The sequence below is a fragment of the Protomyctophum bolini genome (assembly GCF_963924005.1).
Source record: "Protomyctophum bolini genome assembly, chromosome: 3".
NCBI lineage: Eukaryota > Metazoa > Chordata > Actinopteri > Myctophiformes > Myctophidae > Protomyctophum > Protomyctophum bolini.
This window is the reverse complement of record NC_137864.1, coordinates 23,034,236-23,057,515: the sequence shown is the minus strand read 5'-3', so window position 1 is coordinate 23,057,515 and position 23,280 is coordinate 23,034,236. Positions and strand designations below refer to the sequence as shown.

At 43.8% G+C, this 23,280-nt stretch overlaps 1 protein-coding gene across 3 annotated transcripts in view; it reads right to left on the bottom strand.

Annotated features, from left to right (window-relative positions):
- Positions 1 to 23,155, bottom strand: part of ttyh3b (tweety family member 3b) — a 43,956-nt gene extending 20,801 nt beyond the window's left edge. For all 3 annotated transcript variants that reach the window (XM_080759350.1, XM_080759351.1, XM_080759352.1), the window contains exons 1-3: positions 22,599 to 23,155; positions 21,186 to 21,411; positions 7,755 to 7,948 (exon numbers count right to left, since the gene is read on the bottom strand). In XM_080759350.1, coding sequence (XP_080615476.1) covers positions 7,755 to 7,948; positions 21,186 to 21,311 — 320 coding nt within the window. In that variant the 5' untranslated portion in view covers positions 21,312 to 21,411; positions 22,599 to 23,155. The remainder of the gene's footprint in view (positions 1 to 7,754; positions 7,949 to 21,185; positions 21,412 to 22,598) is intronic.
- Positions 23,156 to 23,280: the final 125 nt, after the last annotated feature.

The window sequence follows — 23,280 nt, the reverse complement described above, 5'->3', positions numbered from 1 at the left end:
GTCACGTTATGAAGTGAGTTTGGTGACTGCAGAATGATCTTTTCAACAGCTGAGTGGGTTGTAAAACTTGTGTGTCCTTTTCTTACTTTATGCAGGCCTTTATGTTTTTATGTAAATGAGAATGCATCACTACGGTGCGTCTGCTACGCTGTCAGTCCATTTTGTGTCTGTTTTGTGGAATAAATGTGTGTGCTCAATGCTCATGCATATGTATGCATTTAATCGGATGTTTACTATGGACTAAAACGCTAAGCTTAAGGGATGGAGCCATTAGAGAAACGCTGTATGTTAATGTAAATATCCCTATATAGTATATAATGCTTAATCCTACCGTCTATGCCTCTGTCCATCCAATCATCAGCTCTCTCTCTCTATCTCATCACTACCCCGATCCCTCTATTGCAGCGGCTCCCAAAAGGTACATTTGGTGTCTCCCTGTGACCAAAAACTAACACAAATGCAGCATATATCAGCAGCGGGACTGGGACACACTGTGAACTTGTAGAGCTATTTTCACAATTCGTGAAATGTTTGAAAATGTATGGACGTTTTGTAGTTTTGTATATTTAACATTTCTGAGCAAGTAATGAATTGCATTTTTATAGCGCTTTTCCAAGTGCTCAAAGCGCTTTACAATGGTTCATTCATTCATACATTGGGAGGTGAAGCGGCGAACAGTCGACGCCAGCGTCCTCACTAACACAAGTGACCAATAATAATGTGTGCAGACCCAAAAGTGGGTCCTCCTGACCCAGTGTTTCAGAGGGTCCTGTTTCTCTCTCTCTCTCTCTCTCTCTCTCTCTCTCTCTACATCTCTCCTCTCTGTTCTAATACCTGCTGTTTCAATGTTTCAACCACTTCATCCTCTCACAGCTTAGGATGCAGCATGTTCAAAGGTCACATGATTGAGAGCTAATGGTGGATGGCTTGACCCAGATACAATAGCTCTTTATATTATGCTCTCTCTCTCTCTCTGTGTGTGTGTGTGTGTGTGTGTGTGTGTGTGTGTGTGTGTGTGTGTGTGTGTGTGTGTGTATGTGTGTGTGTGCGTGCATATGTGTACGTGTGTGCTGAGTGCTGACAGAATGTGTGAACTGTAATGCCAATGCAAAACTTAACTAAGTGTACTTAATTACAAGCAATGTGTGCTAACTTGTTCACCATTGGTTATTAGAGGGTTCTGGGCTTCAAGCAAGCACATGTGCACACACACACACACACACACACACACACACACACACACACACACACACACACACACACACGCACAAGCACACGCACAAGCACACGCACACACATGAATCAGAGAAAGAAAGGCAAACAGACAGAGAGAGAGAGACAGCAGTGCATGGCGACCTGTGTGTGTGCGTGTGAAGTTAATTCACAGTGATGCTCATCATATGGAGTCAGGACCCGGTTCTGCTCCAGTCTACAGTCAACTGCACAGTCAGCAGCTCACAGTCACAACAAAACACCACATGAAACTCACAATGAATGCTGAGTGATTCTTCTTCTCAAACCTTTCCATTTCAAGGACTCTGGACTCTGGGAGCCCACATTGAGAACCACTGATGTGCTGGACCCAGACGCAGAAAGGCCTCATTATTCGTTAAGCTCACATGGCGCCCGACTGGCCAAGTGTGGAGTAAATATTAATCAGAACTGGAGGTTGTGCATTAATGTTAACGTCATCTTAATGATAACGACATTAATACCGATACCAAATACCGATACCAGTGTTGTGATCTTGTGTTGTGTTTATAGCTATCTAGCTCGTGTTGTGTTTATAGCAGACTCCTTACTCAAATGTGCACTTGCAGTTTTGGCAACTCGAAAGCAAACTCTACATTTTATTTACCTGCCATAGTGTCAGACCTACCCCTGTGTCGGATCAGTGGTTAGACTGGCATATTTGCAGAAAGTCAAATAATACCGATACTTTTCCAATTCCGATACAGTATCGGGACATCTCTGATAATAACATAGCAGATCAACATGAGGGAGTGGTCTTCCGCGGGGTCCCCAGCAAAATGAAATTGATGGCAAGGAACCAAATGGACCCTTACAGACGAAGGCCTGCGCGCCGAAGCGCGTTTGTCTGGTTTGTCTGCTGCTGCGAATCCTCAACATTATTAAACAAGACTCTTACTACGACTGAGAGTGTGGATTTTATTCTCTTTCTATCAATTACACTTGTTTTTGTCTCATAGCCAATAGTTTGAGGACGGGGTCATCGGTCAGTAGGCGACTCAGTAGGAGACACAATTGAGTATCCTACCGGCGACTGACCGATGCATCACTAAAGTGTAGGGCCTTAAAAACAAAACAAAAAAACGCTGTGAAAAACCGGCATCAATTTCAAAGGTGCATGACATCACTGAGCTGATACGATGATGTCATCATGCAGACATGCAGGGAGGCTCCCCGCTGGGGAATCTAATAATATGAACAGTGAATAAGGTGCTTGTGTGCGTGTATGTGTGCGCGCGCGTGTTTGCATGTGGGCATGTGCATTAAATATTCACCATGAAATATTACAGTTAATAATGAAATATTTAAAGCTGCAAATACATACTGAGTCACACAGACGCCACACACACACACACACACACACACACACACACACACACACACACACACACACACACACACACACACACACACACACACACACACACACACACACACACACACACACACACACACACACACACACACACACACACACACACACACACACACACACACACAGCCTCCTCCTGACTGTATAATTCATCTCTTGTCTCTTGCTTCAAATCTGCTTCTGTCTCCATGGCAACGATTCTAGGCCAGAGAGAGAAGGAGGCAGAACCGAGACCAGTACAGAGTAGGGATCGTGGTGTGACAGAGAGAAGGAGGCAGAACCGAGACCAGTACAGAGTAGGGATCGTGGTGTGACAGAACCGAGACCAGTACAGAGTAGGGATCGTGGTGTGACAGAGAGAAGGAGGCAGAACCGAGACCAGTACAGAGTAGGGATCGTGGTGTGACAGAACCGAGTCCAGTACAGAGTAGGGGTCGTGGTGTGACAGAGAGAAGGAGGCAGAACCGAGACCAGTACAGAGTAGGGATCGTGGTGTGACAGAACCGAGACCAGTACAGAGTAGGGGTCGTGGTGTGACAGAACCGAGACCAGTACAGAGTAGGGATCGTGGTGTGACAGAGAGAAGGAGGCAGAACCGAGACCAGTACAGAGTAGGGATCGTGGTGTGACAGCGAGAAGGAGGCAGAACCGAGTCCAGTACAGAGTAGGGGTCGTGGTGTGACAGAGAGAAGGAGGCAGAACCGAGACCAGTACAGAGTAGGGATCGTGGTGTGACAGAACCGAGTCCAGTACAGAGTAGGGATCGTGGTGTGACAGAACCGAGACCAGTACAGAGTAGGGATCGTGGTGTGACAGAACCGAGACCAGTACAGAGTAGGGGTCGTGGTGTGACAGAACCGAGACCAGTACAGAGTAGGGATCGTGGTGTGACAGAGAGAAGGAGGCAGAACCGAGACCAGTACAGAGTAGGGATCGTGGTGTGACAGAGAGAAGGGCCAAATGTACCATGCACCATTACAGTACAATATAGTCTCTGGAAAATATGTCCAAAACCGTTACTTTTAAGGATTTGAATTCAAAAGCATCAAAAGTAGCAGATTGACAGAGCGTGCAGATCTGCTACTGTTGATGCTTTTGTTTGTTTGTAGTATGATCAAGTAAGGTGTTCATTTACAGAAAGAAAAAAAACAACACAACATTTTAAGATATGGAGATAGGAGTGTTTCTGCCTGACAGCAACAATATGATAAATGGATATTTTGATGTCCTCAGGTTGGTTTATGGTTAAAAAAGGGATTTGTAGGGTTATGGCTGGGCTTAGACACCTAGTGCACCAAAAATAACCACGTTGTGAGCTTGTAGAATGTAGATGTGCTATTTTTGGATTTAGACTTCCAGGTTTAAAAATGGCACCATACAAATGTTAAATGCCATTCAAAAAATTAAATGTTGATGTCCTCAAGTACAGACAACTGTACCAGGCAGCAGTATCTGTGGTCAAACATACTGTACCAGGCAGCAGTATCTGTGGTCAAACTCCCCTCAGCTGAGAAGGTGATGGACCTCTTAGTGGTGTTCACACAGCTTTCAGACTGTGTAGAAACGTTTCAAACTGCCCCCCCCCCCCCCCCCCCCCCCACACACACACACACTCACAGACACACACACACCTCCACATACACCCCGCATTGCAACATGACGTGACTCGCTTGTTACAGTGACTGCAGCAGCTTTATAGTGGAATCTGAGCTCAGCCTGCACTCTCGTGTTTCAGATACTTAAAAAAAATATCAAAGCTGGATCGTACACCGGCGTACACTGCTACGTTGATTAATTTAATACAGAGGACCACATTGGAAACAAGTGCCCATCCTTTTAGCCTCAATGTGTTTCTGTACCACGTGTTGTGTACATTTCTGACAAAAAAAACCCCATATCGTTACTATTATGGGTGCGAACATTCAGCAAAAATAGATAATCTACAAGCGTTGTGAGCCGTTGTGAGCTTGTAGATGTGATAATTTCGACAAAGAGATTTAGAGATTTAGAAGGGGAAATTGGTATAAACTATAAACCCTGGGGGAATTCCGTCAACTACGTATACAACGTCTTCAGTTAAGCGCTATTTAAAAAAAAAACTTTTGCAGACTTTTGTAAAAATCACACCCGTGTGAACTGAGTGGTGCAACTCCCCCCCACCCCCCCTCTCTCCCTCTCATTAGCAGGCAACAGTGCAGCACTCTCTCTCTCTGTTTCTGGCACAACAGCGCCCCTACTGGTACTCATTCTCGTGCTCATTAACGTCACAGATACACATAGGTGAACACAGAAAAAGCTGTTCCTTGGAGTGGTTGCACCACTCAAAAATAAATAGCCAATCTACAAACTTGCGTTGCATTGTGGGCTATATTTTAAAATATTTTCCCCTAAACGTGCCCAAAATAGGAATGCCAAGGTTAAAGTGGCTAATCATCAACTAAACCAAACAAATGGTCTGCAAAGCTAAATGTGGTTCTTTACTGCAGGGGGGTTGGGGAGAGAGGGACACACTCACACATGTATTCACACACTCAAACCTTCATAATGCTTATTGCAAATGTATTCTAGGCAGTTCAAAAGGCACCAGAATTCATGTGCACTTCAATGTCCTTGAATGTAGAGTTTGACCACTTATCATTCCACAGTGGTTCTCCAGCAAACAAACGTAGCGGTCAACCGATAAAGTCACTCCCACACTCACCCCCTCTCTGTCCTAACCATAGAGGTATAAAAGGACAGAGGAAGGACCGGAGCTACAGCCCCGCCCCAAGCTATTCATTTCAATTGAAGTTGCTCAGTGGCGTTTTGAAGCACCAGGAAGACTGCTGGAAGAACAATTATAACTCAATGGCTCGAGTGAGCGGAAGTTAAGCCCGGACTTCAAATTTGAGGTCCGGGATGACGCACGTGACGCCACTGAACGTCCGTCCACTTCCATGAGTGTGCTGCATTTCCACTTTTCGCCAGTAGGTATTGGCTGCTTCAACGTTGGATACTTGGATAGCCTTACTGGGGGCTTGGTCCTAACAGGTCAATGCCATGACTAATTTTAGCATCCCAGCTCCGGTGCCCACCACCTAATGGCAGCTAGTACCCAAATTAACAAATGTGCATTCCTTCGAGTCAATAATAAAAACACAAGACTAAAAGTCACATATGGCTCCTAGAGGTAGTGTATTCCAGTACATCATGTACTGGAATGTCAGAAATTGTCAATAACGTGAGTGATTTGTGTCACACAATAAGGGTACCCAAATGTCACACCACGTATGTCAGTTTCCCATGTTGTCTTACATGTTGTGGGCAGTAGGTGGCAGTTTGCTGGGCTGTAGTTCGTTTGGCTTAGTGCTCGGCTCACTCACAATTTGGCCAATGTTTAACTTTTTATTTTTTGTAGTAGGCTATAAAAGTTGATTACTTTTGATGCAGTAATGGTCGTCTTTTTTTTCTGTCTGAAAAGTCCTCAGTTCACTGTCACCTGGGGACCCCCTGTAGTTATGGTGTAACGTCCCTAGTGATTACTAGTTATTTTTGTAACTAGTGAGTTACTCAATTCTGTAACTTCAACGACTATTTATAGCATAACTTTCGATTAATGTAGTCTCGTCATCCCACTAATGAACGGAGAGATACAGCCTACTAAAACCTTTAATATTTCGACACTGCTAAACACACACGTGCATGCACGCATATAGGTTATACAATTTATTGTAAAAAATAAATAAAAAGCAGTGACACTTAGCCTTATTTTAGTCATCTGCAATTGTTTAGTCTTAGTCTAGTTTTAGTCGACTAAATATCAAAATCTTATAGTCTTAGTCAACACAATTAAGGTTCACCTTTCTGATCTTCTTCATAGACGACATACTCTAACGGGGCAATGTGTGCATGAAGTTAGTTACTTCCCTCTTATTATGTTCTTTACGGTACATATTGCATTGGGGCATGCATGAGTGAGGCATCGTTAGTTCCCGTCTGGGTGGTGCAAATATCGTATAAAGTACAACATAATGTTATGGCAACAGTAGTTTGAGGGTCGGCATGTTTACATCTCCATTACATTTCAAAGGACTGTTGTTTACACTGCGGATTGCATTTTCCCCTTTGAACAGAGATCGGATGAACAAGTACAACATTGTTCTTCCTGGTGCCGTTATCAGCCATCAAGTTGTTCAATACAGCATGTCTAGATGAAAAACACACAACTATAGTAATATATATAACTAGAGCATCGACATCAACTTCATCCACGGAACAAATCTGGCCCGTCAACGCTGATAGGAGTGCACCAGAACATGTGTATGTCAGATACTGTTGGACAACATATCTTGCAATGTTGTTAAGACATCAGACACGTGGAATCATGTGTAAAACTATATCAGTGGGAGACCGACTTTGTGCATTATGATGCGAGTCGACATGTTGCAAGCTTATAAATCGTCTATTTTAATTTATACATAGTATAAAATAAAGGCTTAATTGTTTCCAGCCGGAATTTGGAAATTATAAAACATAATCTAAGACAATGGTACACAAACTGGGGGCCAGGAATGATTTTTGGGGGGTCCCCAGATGATTTGCTTAATCTGCAACAGTGTTTTCACACTAAACAAAGCAACACACAGTCTAAGTGTATACAGGGTATTTCTAAGACATTTTTATAGCAAACTGGCCAAATTCTCAAATGTTACGTATACACTGTATTACACTGTAAAAAATAATATAATACAATTGCACAACACCTGCCAGTGCAAGGCGCTGTAGTTTGACGTTAGTCGTATTTATGCTCAGAATGGCATAAAATGCCATGTTTATAGCATAGTCCGTCCGTTCCCTAGGCCTACACTACAGATCCGGACAACATCACTTCCGGCTCGGGCGGAAACAGTAATGTAATGTAATGTAATCATGTAACAGTAATGTAATGTAATCATGTAAAAGTAATGTAATGTAATGTAATCATGTAACAGTAGTGTAATGTAACAATGTGTTAAGATTTGTTCAGAAGCTGCAGACACCCTGTGTACACAGGACAGGACTAGACATAAGGTGAAGCTGGACACTGCATTCAGCGTGCATGCGTGTGTGTTGGTGGTGCGTAGTGCGCGTAGTGCGCGTAGTGCGGACTCACCTGCAGACTAGCGTGGCGATGATGACGCACCAGGCGGTGCAGCAGCAGTCGGCGCTGGGCTGCTGGGCGTGGGACGAGTGGGACGAGTCCCCGGCCTTGCGCCGCCGGCAGCACAGCCAGAAGGAGTAGAAGAGGAGGAATAGCAGGTCCAGACCCAGACACAACAGCGCCACGGCACCGAGCAACAATACCGACTGCAGAGAGGAGAGGAGAGGAGAGCGGAGGGGAGGAGGTTTTCAACCACTTTTCATATCAAGGTCGATAATCTATTCAGCATTTGAGCCACGGACGGACCACCATTTGATGTGATTTTGCATCTCAGACCCAAAACGAAATAATATTTTGTTATCGTTGGATAAGATGCTGTATTGATGTTGGTACCATTAGGAGAGCAAATGTTGATCAAAATAACACTTCTTGTAAATTAAGTAATAAGGATGTTTAACAATAATTTAACTCTTGACACTTTGGTTACCAACTTTCCATCATTTAGCATGGGGACCACCTGGAATCCCCTCAAGGACCACTGGTTGAAAACCACTGCTAAAAGAATAACACAACAAAACAAACAAAAAGTCCTGGGGATTTAGTTCTCATGTGTTCAATTCAGCAACAGAACATAGAATATTAGCACAGTAAGAACACAGAAAAGAGGAAAAGGGAAGATCGGCGGCAGTGTAAGACCTCTCATTACAACAGGATTTAATATCTATTTCCACTTGTAGTTTTCTGACAGAAAGAAGCCAGTGATTCACGTCCTATAATGCAGTGGTTCCAAAACTCTTTCATGTCAAGGACCCCCAAATTAATTAGCCCCATTTGAAAAGATAATTATGCCAAGGACTCCCATAAGAGAAGATTTCTACGGCTCTAGCAGTGATTTTCAACCATTTCCATTTCAAGGACCCCCCAGGTTTGACTTGAATTAGGCTACGTTCCCCCATTTAATGGCATTTCTATCTCTGGGATCCCAATATATATTTTAAAATCAACATACTATAATTCTGACAATGTCTATCTGTCACTGTGACTGCCATATCTCCTCACTGCCTGAAACAAACAAACACTTTTCACACAGGCATTGACCATAATAAAATTATAAATTAATAATGAATTTATTAGTGAATTAAAAATTGAAATTTTAATTCACTAATAAATATATATATACATACATACATAAACACACACACACACACACACACACACACACACACACACACACACACACACACACACACACACACTGCTATATGCTGCTATACTGTAGGCCAACATAGCAACAAGAACCGCAAAAGGATCAAAACACCAAAAGGGATTCCAGTCCAGAATGTTCCATGTAAAAAACACAATTCATTAGTCTGTTAGCCAATCAGAGGGCAGGATTCAGGTGGAGGTGGCATTTAGGAAATGGAGAATGGTGACAGGAAACTAATATCAGCTGATAATGGGAGGACTGGATGAGACAAATGCACACTTTAGTTCTTCCTGTATAGATATAATCATACAGCTAACACAGTCACTCACACACACACACACACACACACACACACACACACACACACACACACACACACACACACACAGTCACACACACACACACACACACACACACACACACACACACACACACACCTCAGAGGGGTGTGCGGAAGTGAGGCTGTTGAGAAGGCGATGATGAGACCCACCACATAGATCACACACATTGTGAAGGCTTTGATATGTACAGGGGGCAGACAGGAGGGGAGGGCTGGAGGAGGGGAGGATAAATATGGGACCTCAAAATGCAGACAGTGAAGGGAGAGAGAGAGAGAGAGAGAGAGAGAGAGAGAGAGAGAGAGAGAGAGAGAGAGAGAGAGAGATCGGGCGCACGCACACACACAGATGGAAAAGGAAAGAGGCAGGGAGAGAGACACGCAGAGACAAAGGTTGTAAGTGTGTGTGTGTGTGTGTGTGTGTAAGAGAGAGAGAGAGAGAGAGAGAGAGAGAGAGGGGAAGGGGAAAGAGGAAGACGTAAAAACAGGACGTGTGTCCTGCTGTATACCTTCTGAAGAACAACAGTGGAGATGGAAACATGGATGAGTGATCGGTGGAATCATCCCACTTAATTTATACAAGACAATAGATGGTATAAAAGCTCACAACACTTCACCTCGATGCCTTGTGAGTACAAATCAAATGTACAGTGCAGTTACATGCATACTTGTACCCGTGGGCTTCTCTCTCCTCTCCAAGTTGCGGGAGGGTCTGCAGAAATACTTATGTTGCAGATCAACCTGGGACTGTGGTCAGCTCCTGGAATCCCATAAATCCCCTGCCGCTAAACCACTTGCTCTATCTGAGAGTGCAGAGTTTACAGAAGTGGCTCCCAATGGTCTGCTTGGAAATAAAAAAAATGACCGCTGCCTTTTACAGTACTACAGCTATCGTGCCACTGTAGTGGGCACTCTTTCCCAAACAGTGGGTCAAGACCTCTATGGTCAAGACCCAATTGTGGGTTTTACCTACAATTTTAACTTTTTCTCCCATTTTCCTTTACCTACAGTTGAAAAATAAATATATTTCAAAATATTTTGTTTTTTAAGTATATAATTTCTTTAAGAATGTTATACATTTACACAACAACCCAACAAACTAATCTAAGAAATTCCATTACTAAAAATAATAATAAATAAAGCTGCAAGTAGCTATACGACGGGGTCAGGCTCAAAAAGAAATATATGCAATATACACAATGAGTTATAGAAACATTGATGACTGAAATTATTATAATTAACTATTACATAAGAATATATGAGACGGGGTCAAGGCCAAAGAGAGGCATGTCAATATTTCATGCCAAGGACCCCCACAATTATATGTAATTGGCCGCCGACCCCCATCTGAAAATATGCTGTTCCAGGGACCCCCTCCCCAGAAGCAAATATTTAAGTTAAAAACATTCCCAAATAGCAGCACTCGGTTCCGCGCTATGCGCTTGTAGATCTGCTATTTTTCAATAGGTAAAGTATAACACAATTCTTGAAACACCAAAAGGGGTTCCCGCTAAGAATGGGTTAAGGACTTCTGCTACCGTGGCGTTCTGTTCAGCATATTGCATCACAAAGACAAAGGCTGTGAAATTGTGTGCATCGCTCGGCCGCTCACAATATCAAACATGATGATCAACATCTGATTCCAGGTCGGGAATCAATCCTCTCCGTCTCCGCAAAATAAAGGAACGAATTTCTGCATCTCTAGCAGTTTTTCAACTCCACTTTCTCTGACCTTCGCGTTCTGTTATTAGCTGTTCTCTACAAACCGCTTTTGAACTCTCGAGATATGATTTCTGTCACTGTGCCTCCCCTCAGAAGGGGGGGCACACCCGCCTGCCCGCACGCACACACATTCACGCACGCACGCCGGCCGATGCACACACATGCACGCACACACAGATCCTGTGGGGGGAGTTCAATTGTCATGCCAGTAACAAAACATTAACCGGGCAATATATTTACCAAATGCTAAATACATTTTATTTGGTGCTACTAGATAACTGACACAGTCATGTATTATTGTGCTCATATGTGCTCGTGGTTGTGTGTGTGTGTGTGTGTGTGTGTGTGTGTGTGTACATCGATCTAATATGTCACAAAATGTAGGCTATTGTTCTTGAACCATTTCACAATTTCTACAAACAAGCATCAGAGAGCTTGAGGTGTCACACAAGCTCACTGGCTAATCTGCTAACCACAACTAGCTTACAGAACATACATGCAGTACCCCAAGCTGGTGTAATATACAACATTCTGCACATTACTCTGACCATAGCTTATACAGTCTAAGTTCATAAATACACACATGAAGAATTGTCAAAACAATGCATAAAGCATGATATTACAAAACCACAATACTGGGCTCTCCAGTCCATTAGAAACACATGCAAATTGTTTGTCCAAAACAAAAAAACACAAAATAACAGTCACGAATCTTGTGCTTATTCGACACAGATGTGTGTGTGTGTGTGTGTGTGTGTGTGTGTGTGTGTGTGTGTGTGTGTGTGTGTGTGTGTGTGTGTGTGTATGCACATGCATTGCGTGCATGCGTGTGTTCTTCCGGCCTAATTGAATTGTGAACTGCTCAGTATAGTGGTTTAGATGTGACCCCAGAGCCTCGGGGCTTCATTAGACATGTCAGATCTGAGAACAACGGGAACAGACAATACATTCTCCTTCCGTCTGAAAACCACACGGTTCCAAAAGGCTACTACTATAGTTTGGAAAGGCTTTCGTTAGGACTTCTGGAGGTGCACAGGTTCTGAGGAAAAGTTCTAGCTGGGACCGCCCCTTCCAAAGCTTTTACATTAGATCGATCCCTTTCCGAATAAAAGTTTGGTCGTGGCACTGCACTTTAAATCGTTATTTATATGCTGTAGCAGGGCATAATATATAATCACCATTATTTCAAACTTTTGCCTCAAATAGGATTAATGGTCGATTAAAAAGATAATAACAGTGAAAATAGCAGATCTACAAGCTCATCGCAATGCGTTGTTTCTGATATCTGATAATATTTTGTGTCAGTTTCCCCCATACGCTATAACAATGCAATCTATTATTATTATTACTACAAGATTTGTGTTATTAAACATTTTTCCAAGATTTTTTGAAAACAGCAAACAGGCACAAAGCATCTCATTGTGACGATGCTGGGGACCGCCTGGAACCCCCTCAAGGACCCCTTGTCAAGGTCAAAGGCCATGGCATCCTACTGTACCTGGTGCTGGAGGATAAGCGGGCTAGTGGGTCACCAGACCACTCAGTCCCATCTGTGACCTCCCCTCTCACTGCAGCCCCAGGACACACAGAGCGGACTTTTGACCTATTTTCTAACGTTGAGTGGAAAAAGAGTACCGTACTGGCGCGTTTCTAGTGTGGAAAAATTATATTCTAATCTAGATCAAAGGTTTCCAAACTTGTCAGGCCACGACCCCTCCAAATGAATCATGTTTGAACTGGGGAAACCCCCAACACTGACAAGCACTTGGAATTGTTGTCATTACATTTAGTTGCACAGATATATATATTTTTAATTGTTATAGGTCATACAAGTACATGAATTGTCACTTTACTGTCATCTGGGGTCTCCCCCAAAATCATGTGGGCCCCCCTGGCGGTCCCAACCTACAGGTTTAGAGCCACTGCGATATTCATTGTCTCGGTTCTAAGTTAGCAGCAAACCTAAGGCAGAAAGACATTAAAATTGTATACTTCAAAATTCACTTCATATCATCGTCAGAATATTAAACAATGTTATCGCATATTGCATGTCTTCCTAATATCGTGCTGCTGATCGGGAGCGCGCTTTAGTGTGAAATTCAGAACGGGCTGTCAAAGAAACAACATTTAATAGTTGTTTCACGGCAGAATATAATTTTTACCATCGGTAGAAACATGTTAATTGCTTAAAATGTAGAATACCATGTCAATGCCCCTACGATCGGCTTTTGGCTGAGGAATTTAACAACCAGTTTGGCACATGAGAAACTAACTTATGTAATTAGGAAGAAACCTGAGGTATTCTATAAGATATGGGAGAAGTTCTTGGACTTCATTAAGCGAGGTGATATTGAAGAGGCTTTGGATGTATAGTGGTTAACTGAGTAGTCAGCTGGGGGGTGGGGGTAGGGAACTGTGATGGACATTGTGAATCTGTTTGTTTAACTGTATGTAATGTGTTTTATTTTCGTTTTATTTTTCGTTTTGTCATTATTTATTTATTTTTGTTTTGTATTTATTATTGTCAAATCATTTCGTGATAAGATTTTGTTTGTATTTGTGCTGCCAGGGGGATGTGGGGTGGGGGGGGAAATATATGTCAATTGTTGAAAATACTTATGTGTACTATAAAGAAAAAATAATAATAATAAAGTAGAATACCAGATTGGCCAAATGGGTCAAAAATGCAACTTTGGCGGATGCCAACGCTATGTGACCTAGCTGCTACAGCAACGGGAGAGGAGGTGTACAGACGAGACCACCACTCGGAACCACGGGATGTGACCCCATATGATAAAACCATGTGGCCTGCCCTACGGTGATGTCTGCGGGGAAAGGAGAGAGCTAATTGGCAGACAGAATCGATACCAAACCCGCATTCCCGGCAGCCATAAATGGCTCTCGACTGGCTGTGGTCTCTCGACATAGCAGGCTAAAGCCCGGAGATAGTGAGCATAAAGTGTAAAACTAAAAGATGGAATATTCATGCTATGTGGAGTGTGTGGGACTCAGTCCCATGTTGTTTGTGACATGACTATCTTTGTGTATGATTGATTATGGCCTTTTTCCTGCAGTCCAACCCACACAATCCCCACCACCAGGGAATTTAAAAGTGTTTGGGTGGTGTGTTTGCGTGCATGTACGTACATACGTACGTGTGCACGTATGTCTGTGGACTGGGATTCTATATTTATTCCCATATCATTACCTTCCTGTGTGAAAGCTTGGAGCCCGCAAGGCTAAAGACTTGCGATAGAGGAAAAGAAAGGAAAGCTATCATTTTATCATTTTCCTCACCCACTCTTTTTCTCCCACCGGGAAAGATGGGGAAAGGGTGGAGGCTGGGTGGAGTGTGCCAAACAGACAGAGAGAGAGAGAGAGAGAGAGAGAGAGAGAGAGAGAGAGCGGTGATGAAGCCATGTATGGATGCCTTTCCTGCTCTCTGCTATTATCCTGAGCTTTAGCGCTGGAGTCGTTCAGCGCTGGAATGGTTTGGTTAACGTTCATGCTAGCACAATAACGCAACGGTTCTCAACCTGTGGCCCCATCTTGCAAACGGGCCCACAAATAATTGCCAATACACTCATATTTTCTAAATGAATTAATAACAAATACAAAATACATGTGAAATACATGTTTTGCTTTCTTGTTTTCGTTGTGATACTGATAAATAGGATCCATTGATCCAAGCAGGAACACGATAGATTGATTGATCACTAAAATAAATTTGTTCTGAAAATACACGTGCCCATGAACACTTTAAAACTCTGCTAAATTATAAATGTCCCCCCCCCCCCCCCCCCCAGAATAGGGATGCTGGGGGTCCAACACCAAGTGCTTAAACATTTTTTTACTCTGGGAACGGGATAGTTACTTTATTGACACAAATGTATAAAACATTGGGTCCAAACAATAATAAAAAAAAACATGAATCAAACACTTTAAATATACAAGGGATACAAGGGTGAAAACCATTCACAGCATAGTTTGGCTCACGATCGCTTCCGCAACCTCCAATCTACAACACACACCTCCTGGCCGGGTGTTCCAATCGCACCAGAGCCAAGTGTTATATTTAGCAGCTTGAGAATGAGAATGACATGGAGGATCTTCCCTGGGAGGTTACAAAAGGACCGTTTTTATGGCAACAAGCATCATAAATCTAAGTTTACTTGAAAGATGACCGCACAAGGAAGCTGAGTGAAGGAGGGTAGACAGAGGGTGCAGGCACACTGTCGCGGCAAGCTCTAGGCGTTTTCTTGCCGTGTGCACTTAACTAACTTTTTTTCGTAAATGAACACCCTACTTGATCACACAAAAGTATCCTGAAAAGAAACAGTTTTGTATGAGGTTTACAGCCGACAGAGACGATATCCTGGATATGTTAACCACTAAAAATCACACTCGTAGGGTAGGTAGTAGGTACCCTCACAAAAACATGCAGTAATCCTGGTCTCTAAACTGCCTCCCCCTGGCCAGCCGGGGCGCCTGATGGAGGGGAAAGGAACTGGTTGGAATAACGTGTTCCAACGCGCTACGTCCAACCAGGGAAACTCCCCCCTGTCAGGTGTCAAGGAGCAACTTGGACACTCAAGCACGAAGGAAGCATGAGTTAAGTCTGTTGCTCTCCCCAGGTTGGCGGAGGGTGTGTAGAGCCCAGGATCACAGTAGATGATTGACACAGGGGTGAAAAATGGGTTACAAAATCGTGGGATAAAAAATATATAAAAAAAAAAAAAAATCACACTTGTGTGAAGTGAGGGGTGCCCACTGCCCACTGTGGCTGCCACATGACGTCATGAGTGGGGGCCTGTTTTTTGGGGTGCACTAGCCGCTAGCTGCCTAGTGCCCCCTAAACAAATTGTGAAAAATTGTGTTTTGGTTTTTTTAAATAGCAGATCTACAAGCTCACAACACGACATTGCATCGTGCCACGTTGTGAGCTTGTATATCGGCTATTTATTACCTTTTTTTTTACATGCCACTTGTATGACGACATAGGGTTTCTGTCCGACAGTGACGATATTTGGTTTGACTGTGCCGTCCCGTAATTTGACTTGCTCTGTGTTCCTTTCTTCTCTTTACCCTATTATTAAGTCTGTCGGTAACTGAAATGTTGAAAACTTGCACAGAATATGTAATAAAAAATTTCACCCACTCTCTAAGAAGTTCAAAAGTTGATTCTGCAGTGTGACCTGGCTGATACCTGTGACCTTTCACAGCACTCTCCTTCTCCCAGTACACTGTGTAGTGTCTAACCAGATTAACTGTGTACACTGTGATGTCTAACCAGATTAACTGTCAGACAGTCAAACCACCAGAGCACATTACGCTTGGATCGATTAGCTACTACTATGTGGTGGAAGTGTGTGTGTGCGCGTGCCTGTGTGAATGCACATGCACGTCTACTCTAGATCAATTAGCAGTTGGAGGGTTTAGTAGGGGGGGCTAATATTAGAAGCCGTCAGCGGAGGCATAGTGATCTACTTCCAATCTGTCAGCCTGTTTGTGCACTCTCACATGGCACGCACACACACACATGGCGCGCACACACACACACACACACACACACACACACACACACACACACACACACACACACACACACACACACACACACACACACACACACACACAGACACACGCCTGTTCAAGCGGACAGGATCAGGCACTTCCACTTCAGTGAGTTGACCTTGGTTTCTCCCGTTCTGAGGGTTATCCTCTCGTCTGGCATTGCTCTCTCTCTCTCTCTCTCTCTGTACATCTGAGCCTCCCTCCCTGCACCGCACGTTGGCTGAGCCAGAGTGCATTCTGGGTAAGCCAGCGGGTGAAAGCAGGGTGTTCCACCACCAGTGCAGTGGGAATCCATTTTTGTGTCATAGACCCGTTTATTACAAATTGTCTTTTTCTTTTAAATATTATTTCAACATATTTTCTTCTTTTTTTAAGGCATGAGCAAGGACCCCAACATTGATATGCATTAGGACCCCCATTTGGGCCTAATTTGTGCCATACCCATACAAGATAATGTTCAAAATTCTTCAAATATTCTATTTATTTATATTAACAGGCAGGACACGTGCACACACACACACACACACACACACACACACACACACACATACACACACACACACACACACACACACACACACACACACACACACACACCCTGTGGGTTTATTAAGCTGGTAATTGTGAAATAACAGTGTATAGATGACACTGTTGTTCATCCATAACTCCATTACTATACTGGTTCTCAAAGTGGGTCTGGGGTCACCTAGGGGTCCTTGAGGTGGTTCCAGGGGGTCCCCATCAAAATGGATCTGTCTGTGGCCAAACACATATTTGGGGATTCCCTCGACATCAAAATGTTTGAGACCCGACTTGTCCTACTGTGTATACTGAAGCATACCACTCAAAATACTGATTATCGCCTCATGTCTTGCACAGCAGGAAACATATCCGAGTGTGAGTGTGAGTGTGTGTGTGTGCATGCATGCGTGTGCACGACGTGCAAATTATTACAGGTCACATGTTTCCTCTGTAATGCTCTGCAGCTGTTTTAACTGCTGCTAGCTGACACTGCTGTTCTACTACAACAACACACACACAGCACACACACAGCACACACACACACACACACACACACACACACAGATGTGCACGCACATGCACGTGCACACGTCAATTCCAAATGCCTCGGAGGACGACTTCGGAGCTCCCATTTCCAACTCTTCAGGAAAAAAAAAGAATTCTCACAGAATCGTCAGAGTCAGCATCCCTCTATCGAACTCAATGTCATCAGAGAATACACGTACACTGAATGCTAAGCAGCCGCTTTTCAGTGTGTGTGAGTGTGTGTGTGTGTGTGTGTGTGTGTGTGAGAGAGAGAGACAGAGAGAGAGAGAGAGAGAGAGAGAGAGAGAGAGAGAGAACTTGGGAGCGGGGTCTTCCTCCAGACTTGAATACAAATAAACCTGTCTGTGTCCAATCACATCAGAGCCCAGAAAAACTCTGCACAGAAGCCCCCTTCTGTGTGTGTGTGTGTGTGTGTGTGTGTGTGTGTGTGTGTGCGTGCGTGCATGCGTCCCTCGCTCTCTCAGCTGAATGAGTGGATGCATGAAACCCTTTGAGACAGATAGACTGAAGCCAATCTAAAGACAGACCCTCAGTGAAAGAGGGACAGAAAGAAAGAGTGCATTCTTTCACAACAGACAACACCCCCTCCACCCCCCTCCGCCTCTCTCTCTCTTTAAAGTTCCAGCCTGGGTTAATAATGATTTCATCCTGAATGGCACCCCTATACTCTCTCTCTCTCTCTGACTCTCTCTCTATCTCTCTCTCTCTCTCTCTCTCTCTCTCTCATATATATATATAAGATACCCTAGGGGGCATCCGTGACCTCACGTCAGTCACTAAACAACACAGAGTGCTAAATACCCAGTGACACAGAAACAGATCATACATGCGGTTATTCATTCACATGTGCACACACTAAATTGCCACTGTAGTATACATACCAGCAATGCACGTATGAACGCATACTCGCAACACACCATGTACATCAAACCATGCAAGCCCAATATTGGCGTTACGCATTTCACTTGAATAATGTTGTGTGCGCATGTGCGCGTGCGGAGAAAGACAGTTAGTTAATGAAACTGAAAATTATAACGTGCTGTCTCGCCGCCGTATAGCCTGCATGCCTATTCCTGTGTGTGTGTGTGTGGCATTACGCATTTCACTTGAATAATGTTGTGTGCGCACGTGCGCGTGCGGAGAAACACAGTTATTTAATGAAACTGAAAATTATAACGTGCTGTCTCGCCGCCATATAGCCTGCATGCCTATTCCTGTGTGTGTGTGTGTGTGTGTGTGTGTGTGTGTGTGCAAGGCAGGCGTGCGTGTGCGTGTGTGTGCAGGCGTGTGTAGTCGGCAGTTGGCTGGCAGGCGAAAATAGCAAAAGCTATACATTTAATGTAAATATTTAGGCACAATCCAAGTAGTGACAATGAACAATGTTGATTTAACTAAGGGATTCGCTGAGTCATTTATTTTGTAAATACAGAGATTTAGAAGGAATAAGCAAAATAGTGAGCCTATAATTGCTCCCCTTCCTTCTTTCTGTTGTCCTGCGTATTACTCGACGGCACTGAGAATTAGTTTGATTACTCAGTGTAATTTCGAGAGTAAATAAAACTTGAATGAATTTAATGAATTTACTGTGCTGTTTACATTTCTGACCAATACAGTTTAAATTCAATCAATCAATCAATCAATCAATCAATCAATCAATCAACAGCAATAAAAAAAGCTGACAATGTTATAAGCATGTAGATCTGCAAGCTTTGGGGGAGAATTCGCCTGCAATGCCATTCCCAGATTAGGGACACCAGGGTTCATTTGGTTAAATTGGGGGTCTGTTAAAATTCCGACACACAAATCCCACCCCGAAATCACGCTCATTCTCATGCACACACATTCACACAGTGCTATACAAACACACACAATGGCCCTTAGTGGAGCATTGAATAGCTCGCAGGAAGTGGCTGTTTGGCAATTTAGGAAGCACCTCCCATGGTTCACCGACCTCTCTCTACCCCTCTCTCTCTCTCTGTCTGTCTGTCTGTCTGTCTGTGGTGGAAAAGTACTCATATTTATTTATTTATTTATTTATTTATTTATGTAAAAGTAGCATTACCACACAAACAATATAAAACAATAAAAGTAAAAAGTCCAAAAATATTGGCATCAAAAGATATACTTACTTACAAAGTAAAAGTTAGAAGATTTAGCGCATCTACACAGCTTGTAGATCGGCTATTTTTATAATAGCCAAAGTTCAAGACAGCACTTTGACTGGATTAATGTATTTCTGTGATAATAATCTAATCTCGGCAAAGTAAATTGAAATATTCAACTAGACTAAAAGCACCCCCCAAAAGATGCTACTTGAGTAAATGTACTCAGTCACTTTCCATCCCTGCTCTCTATCCCACTCTCCCTTCCCTCCTTCTCTGTCTGTCTGTCTGTCTGTCTGTCTGTCTGTCTGTCTGTCTGTCTGCCCCTCTCCCTCTATCCCTCCCTCTCTCCCTCCATCTCGCTCTCCCTTTCTGTGTCTGTGCCCCACTCCCTCTCTCTCTCTCTCTCTCTCTCTCTCTCTCTCTCTCCCTTTCTGTGTGTCTGTGCCCCACTCCCTCTCTCTCTCTCTCTCTCCCCCTTTCTGCGTGTCTGTGCCCCACTCCCTCTCTCTCTCTCTCTCCCCCTTTCTGCGTGTCTGTGCCCCACTCCCTCTCTCTCTGTCCCCCTTTCTGTGTGTCTGTGCCCCACTCCCCCCCCCCCCCCTCTCTCCCTCCTCGATCCTCCTCCTCCTCATTCATCACCATGGAAGTCTCTTCCCACGCTCAAGCTCCTGAACTTGGCTACCTCATCATCACCACCACCAACACCACCACCTTCTCCCTCACCTCTCCTCTCCTCTCCTCTCCTCTCCTCTCCTCTCCTCTCCTCCAATCACCACCACCACCACCTATACTCTCCTCTCCTCACCACCACCTTTTCCTCTCTCCTCCCATGGTGTTTACCTCCCACGTCAGTAAACACAAAACCAGGGGAGGTGACAGACAGACAGCAGCAGAGCGCATGGAACTCGTCATTCGAACAAGAAAACAACCCACGGTTATTTTGCTGCATGACGACATACAGATCTGTCATCTTTTCAGATACTGACGTCACCCTGTTAGTTTAGAACTCAAATGTAGGCCAAACAACCCCCCACGTTTCACTAACAAAGGGCTTTGGGAGAAACAGTGTGGGTGAGTAGGTCATCATTGCACTCATGCTGTGAGAATACCGTAGATCTAAAGCACATCGTTGCTGTCGGGCAGGCAGAAACCTCATATGTCCAATTGTCCATATTTTAGTAAATAAATGTACTAGTTCATCATACAAGAGTGACACATGAAAATAGCAGGCGCATTGTGAGCTTGTAGATCGGCTAATGACAATCTTCACTACTTTTGAAATGCTTTTAAAAATATTACAAAATGAATGGTTTTGCCGACAGCAATGACCATGGGGATTGGTGGGCAGGCAGGAGGGAGGTTAGGTACACAGAGAGACTGGGATGGAGAGACGACAAATCCGATGTGTAGGGCTGTCAATTACCACCTACCTTCTGATACTCAGCATCCTCCGGTCTGAAGTCACTGCTCACCGCCTCAAACTGGAGGTTGAAATGCGGTAGCCGGTGGATCAGATTGACCCACCAGGGTGGAGAATAGTTCACTACAGCCGCCATCCCTCCGGCCAACCTTCACCACACCGACAGCTGTCAGTCAGTCAGTCAGCCAGTCACTGTGGAGCCCTGGTTTCTCCTCCCTCACACGGCTCACTGTGAACTAAGCAGAGAAAGGAGGTGACATTCACTAGTGCCGACCCATAGTGTTTTGTAGTTGTTGTTGATGTGTATTATTTTGTATGCTATATTGATGAGTTGAATGCATTAGGACCACAATGGAAACAAGTCCCAGGGGCATTTTTGTGTTTATCCTTTTAGCCTAAATGTCTGACTGTACCTCGTGCCATTTACATTTCTGACTAATAAAGTATTCAATCACTCAATCAAAACGTAGAAATGTCTCTGTTGGTGTTGGGTAGAAACCTCATGTCCCAAACTGTTACTTTTCAGGATTCAAATTAGCAAAGAAGCAAACTAGGCTGGTAGATGGACAAATTCAAAATGCATCACAAGCTTGTATATCTGCTACTTCTGATATTTTTGTGTGACGCTGCAGAATGATCAAGTATAACCATTAATTTACAAGAGATTAGACTAAGTATGGATATAAGAGGTTTCTGCCTGACAGCAACAATATACAGTATACAATATACATGTATACATGTAATGTATGTATGTGTGTTTTCAAACAGAGTGAGAACACCCACACACACACACACACACACACACACACACACACACACACAGAAATCACTGTGCACTTACATCACTAGGCCTGCTACTGCAGAGATGGAGATACTGACTGCTGTCATAACTGCCTACTGATGTGATGTTGTTAAAGGTTTAAATGGCCGTTATTAATCAACCGCCTCAATGCCAACTATACTGTACAGTATAGATAGATATTTGTATTTGCATTTTTGTGTATATAGGCAAATTATTTCGTCATGGGTGTATGTAGGAAAGACAAATGAATTATGAAAGACAAATTAATTGTTATCTACAGTATTATGATTTGTACTGTATTATGTGCGAAATAAAATGAAATGAAATTAAGTCTATTGCTCACCCCCTTGATCGGTTGTGTGGTGTAGTGTGAGAAACAGTAAAACAGTGCTTGCTTCTCAAACAAGGAAAGGACCCCCAAAATAATTTGAATGATCTTCTACATTCTTTGTCCAAATGCCACGACTTACATGTTTTTAAACAGTTCATTTTGCTGGGGGCGGAGACCCCCGGCGAACCCCCTCTTTGACAACCACCACATTAAAGCTTATAAGCCTCTATTCTAATATACGATATTAAGTGAGATATTTAGAACCATGTTGTTAAGGCACACATACATACCCTCCCTCCCAGTACCTCCTGCAGCCAGGCGGAGTGGGCGCTGTGGTGGTCTTCTCTGTTCAGTCAGTGGACCACTGGGGGCTTCATCTATTGTCTTCCACAGACTGATCAGCAGCAGCGGGCTTCACAACCGCAGCAACCGTGTCGTTGCAGCGCTGCATGCGGGAAGGAAACACGGCCGCAACCCCCTTCACCACATTGGAAAAAATAAGAACACTAATAACCTCTCCTTTCACATGTTATTATTGTTGTTTTATAGGTCCCGGCTGTATTTTCCTCTGCATTCCCAAGGAGTGAAGCCCGTCACGGTCGATTAGGGGTTAAACTCGTTGACCCGCAATCGTTTTTCGTTCCCCTTCTTCTCCTTTTTGCGTTATTGTTGTTATTGTTATTGTTCCTTCCTAAACTAAAAATACAATAGTAGTCCGCGGTTCCGTCGTCCCCTCAACGGCCTGTCTGTCTGTCTGTCGTTTTTAATACATTCAGAGCTCAACCAAAAATCACCGTGTTTCCAAAAGCCCTGGAGGACTGGGCTTTGCGGCAGGCAGGCAGCTCGCTCTGTCTCTCTGCAAATAGCCTACATCTGAGATAGTGTGTGTGTGTGTGTGTGTGTGTGTGTGTGTGTGTGTGTGGTGCGTGGAGAGAAGAGAGAGTAGCAAAATCCGCAGAGGCCACCCCCTGA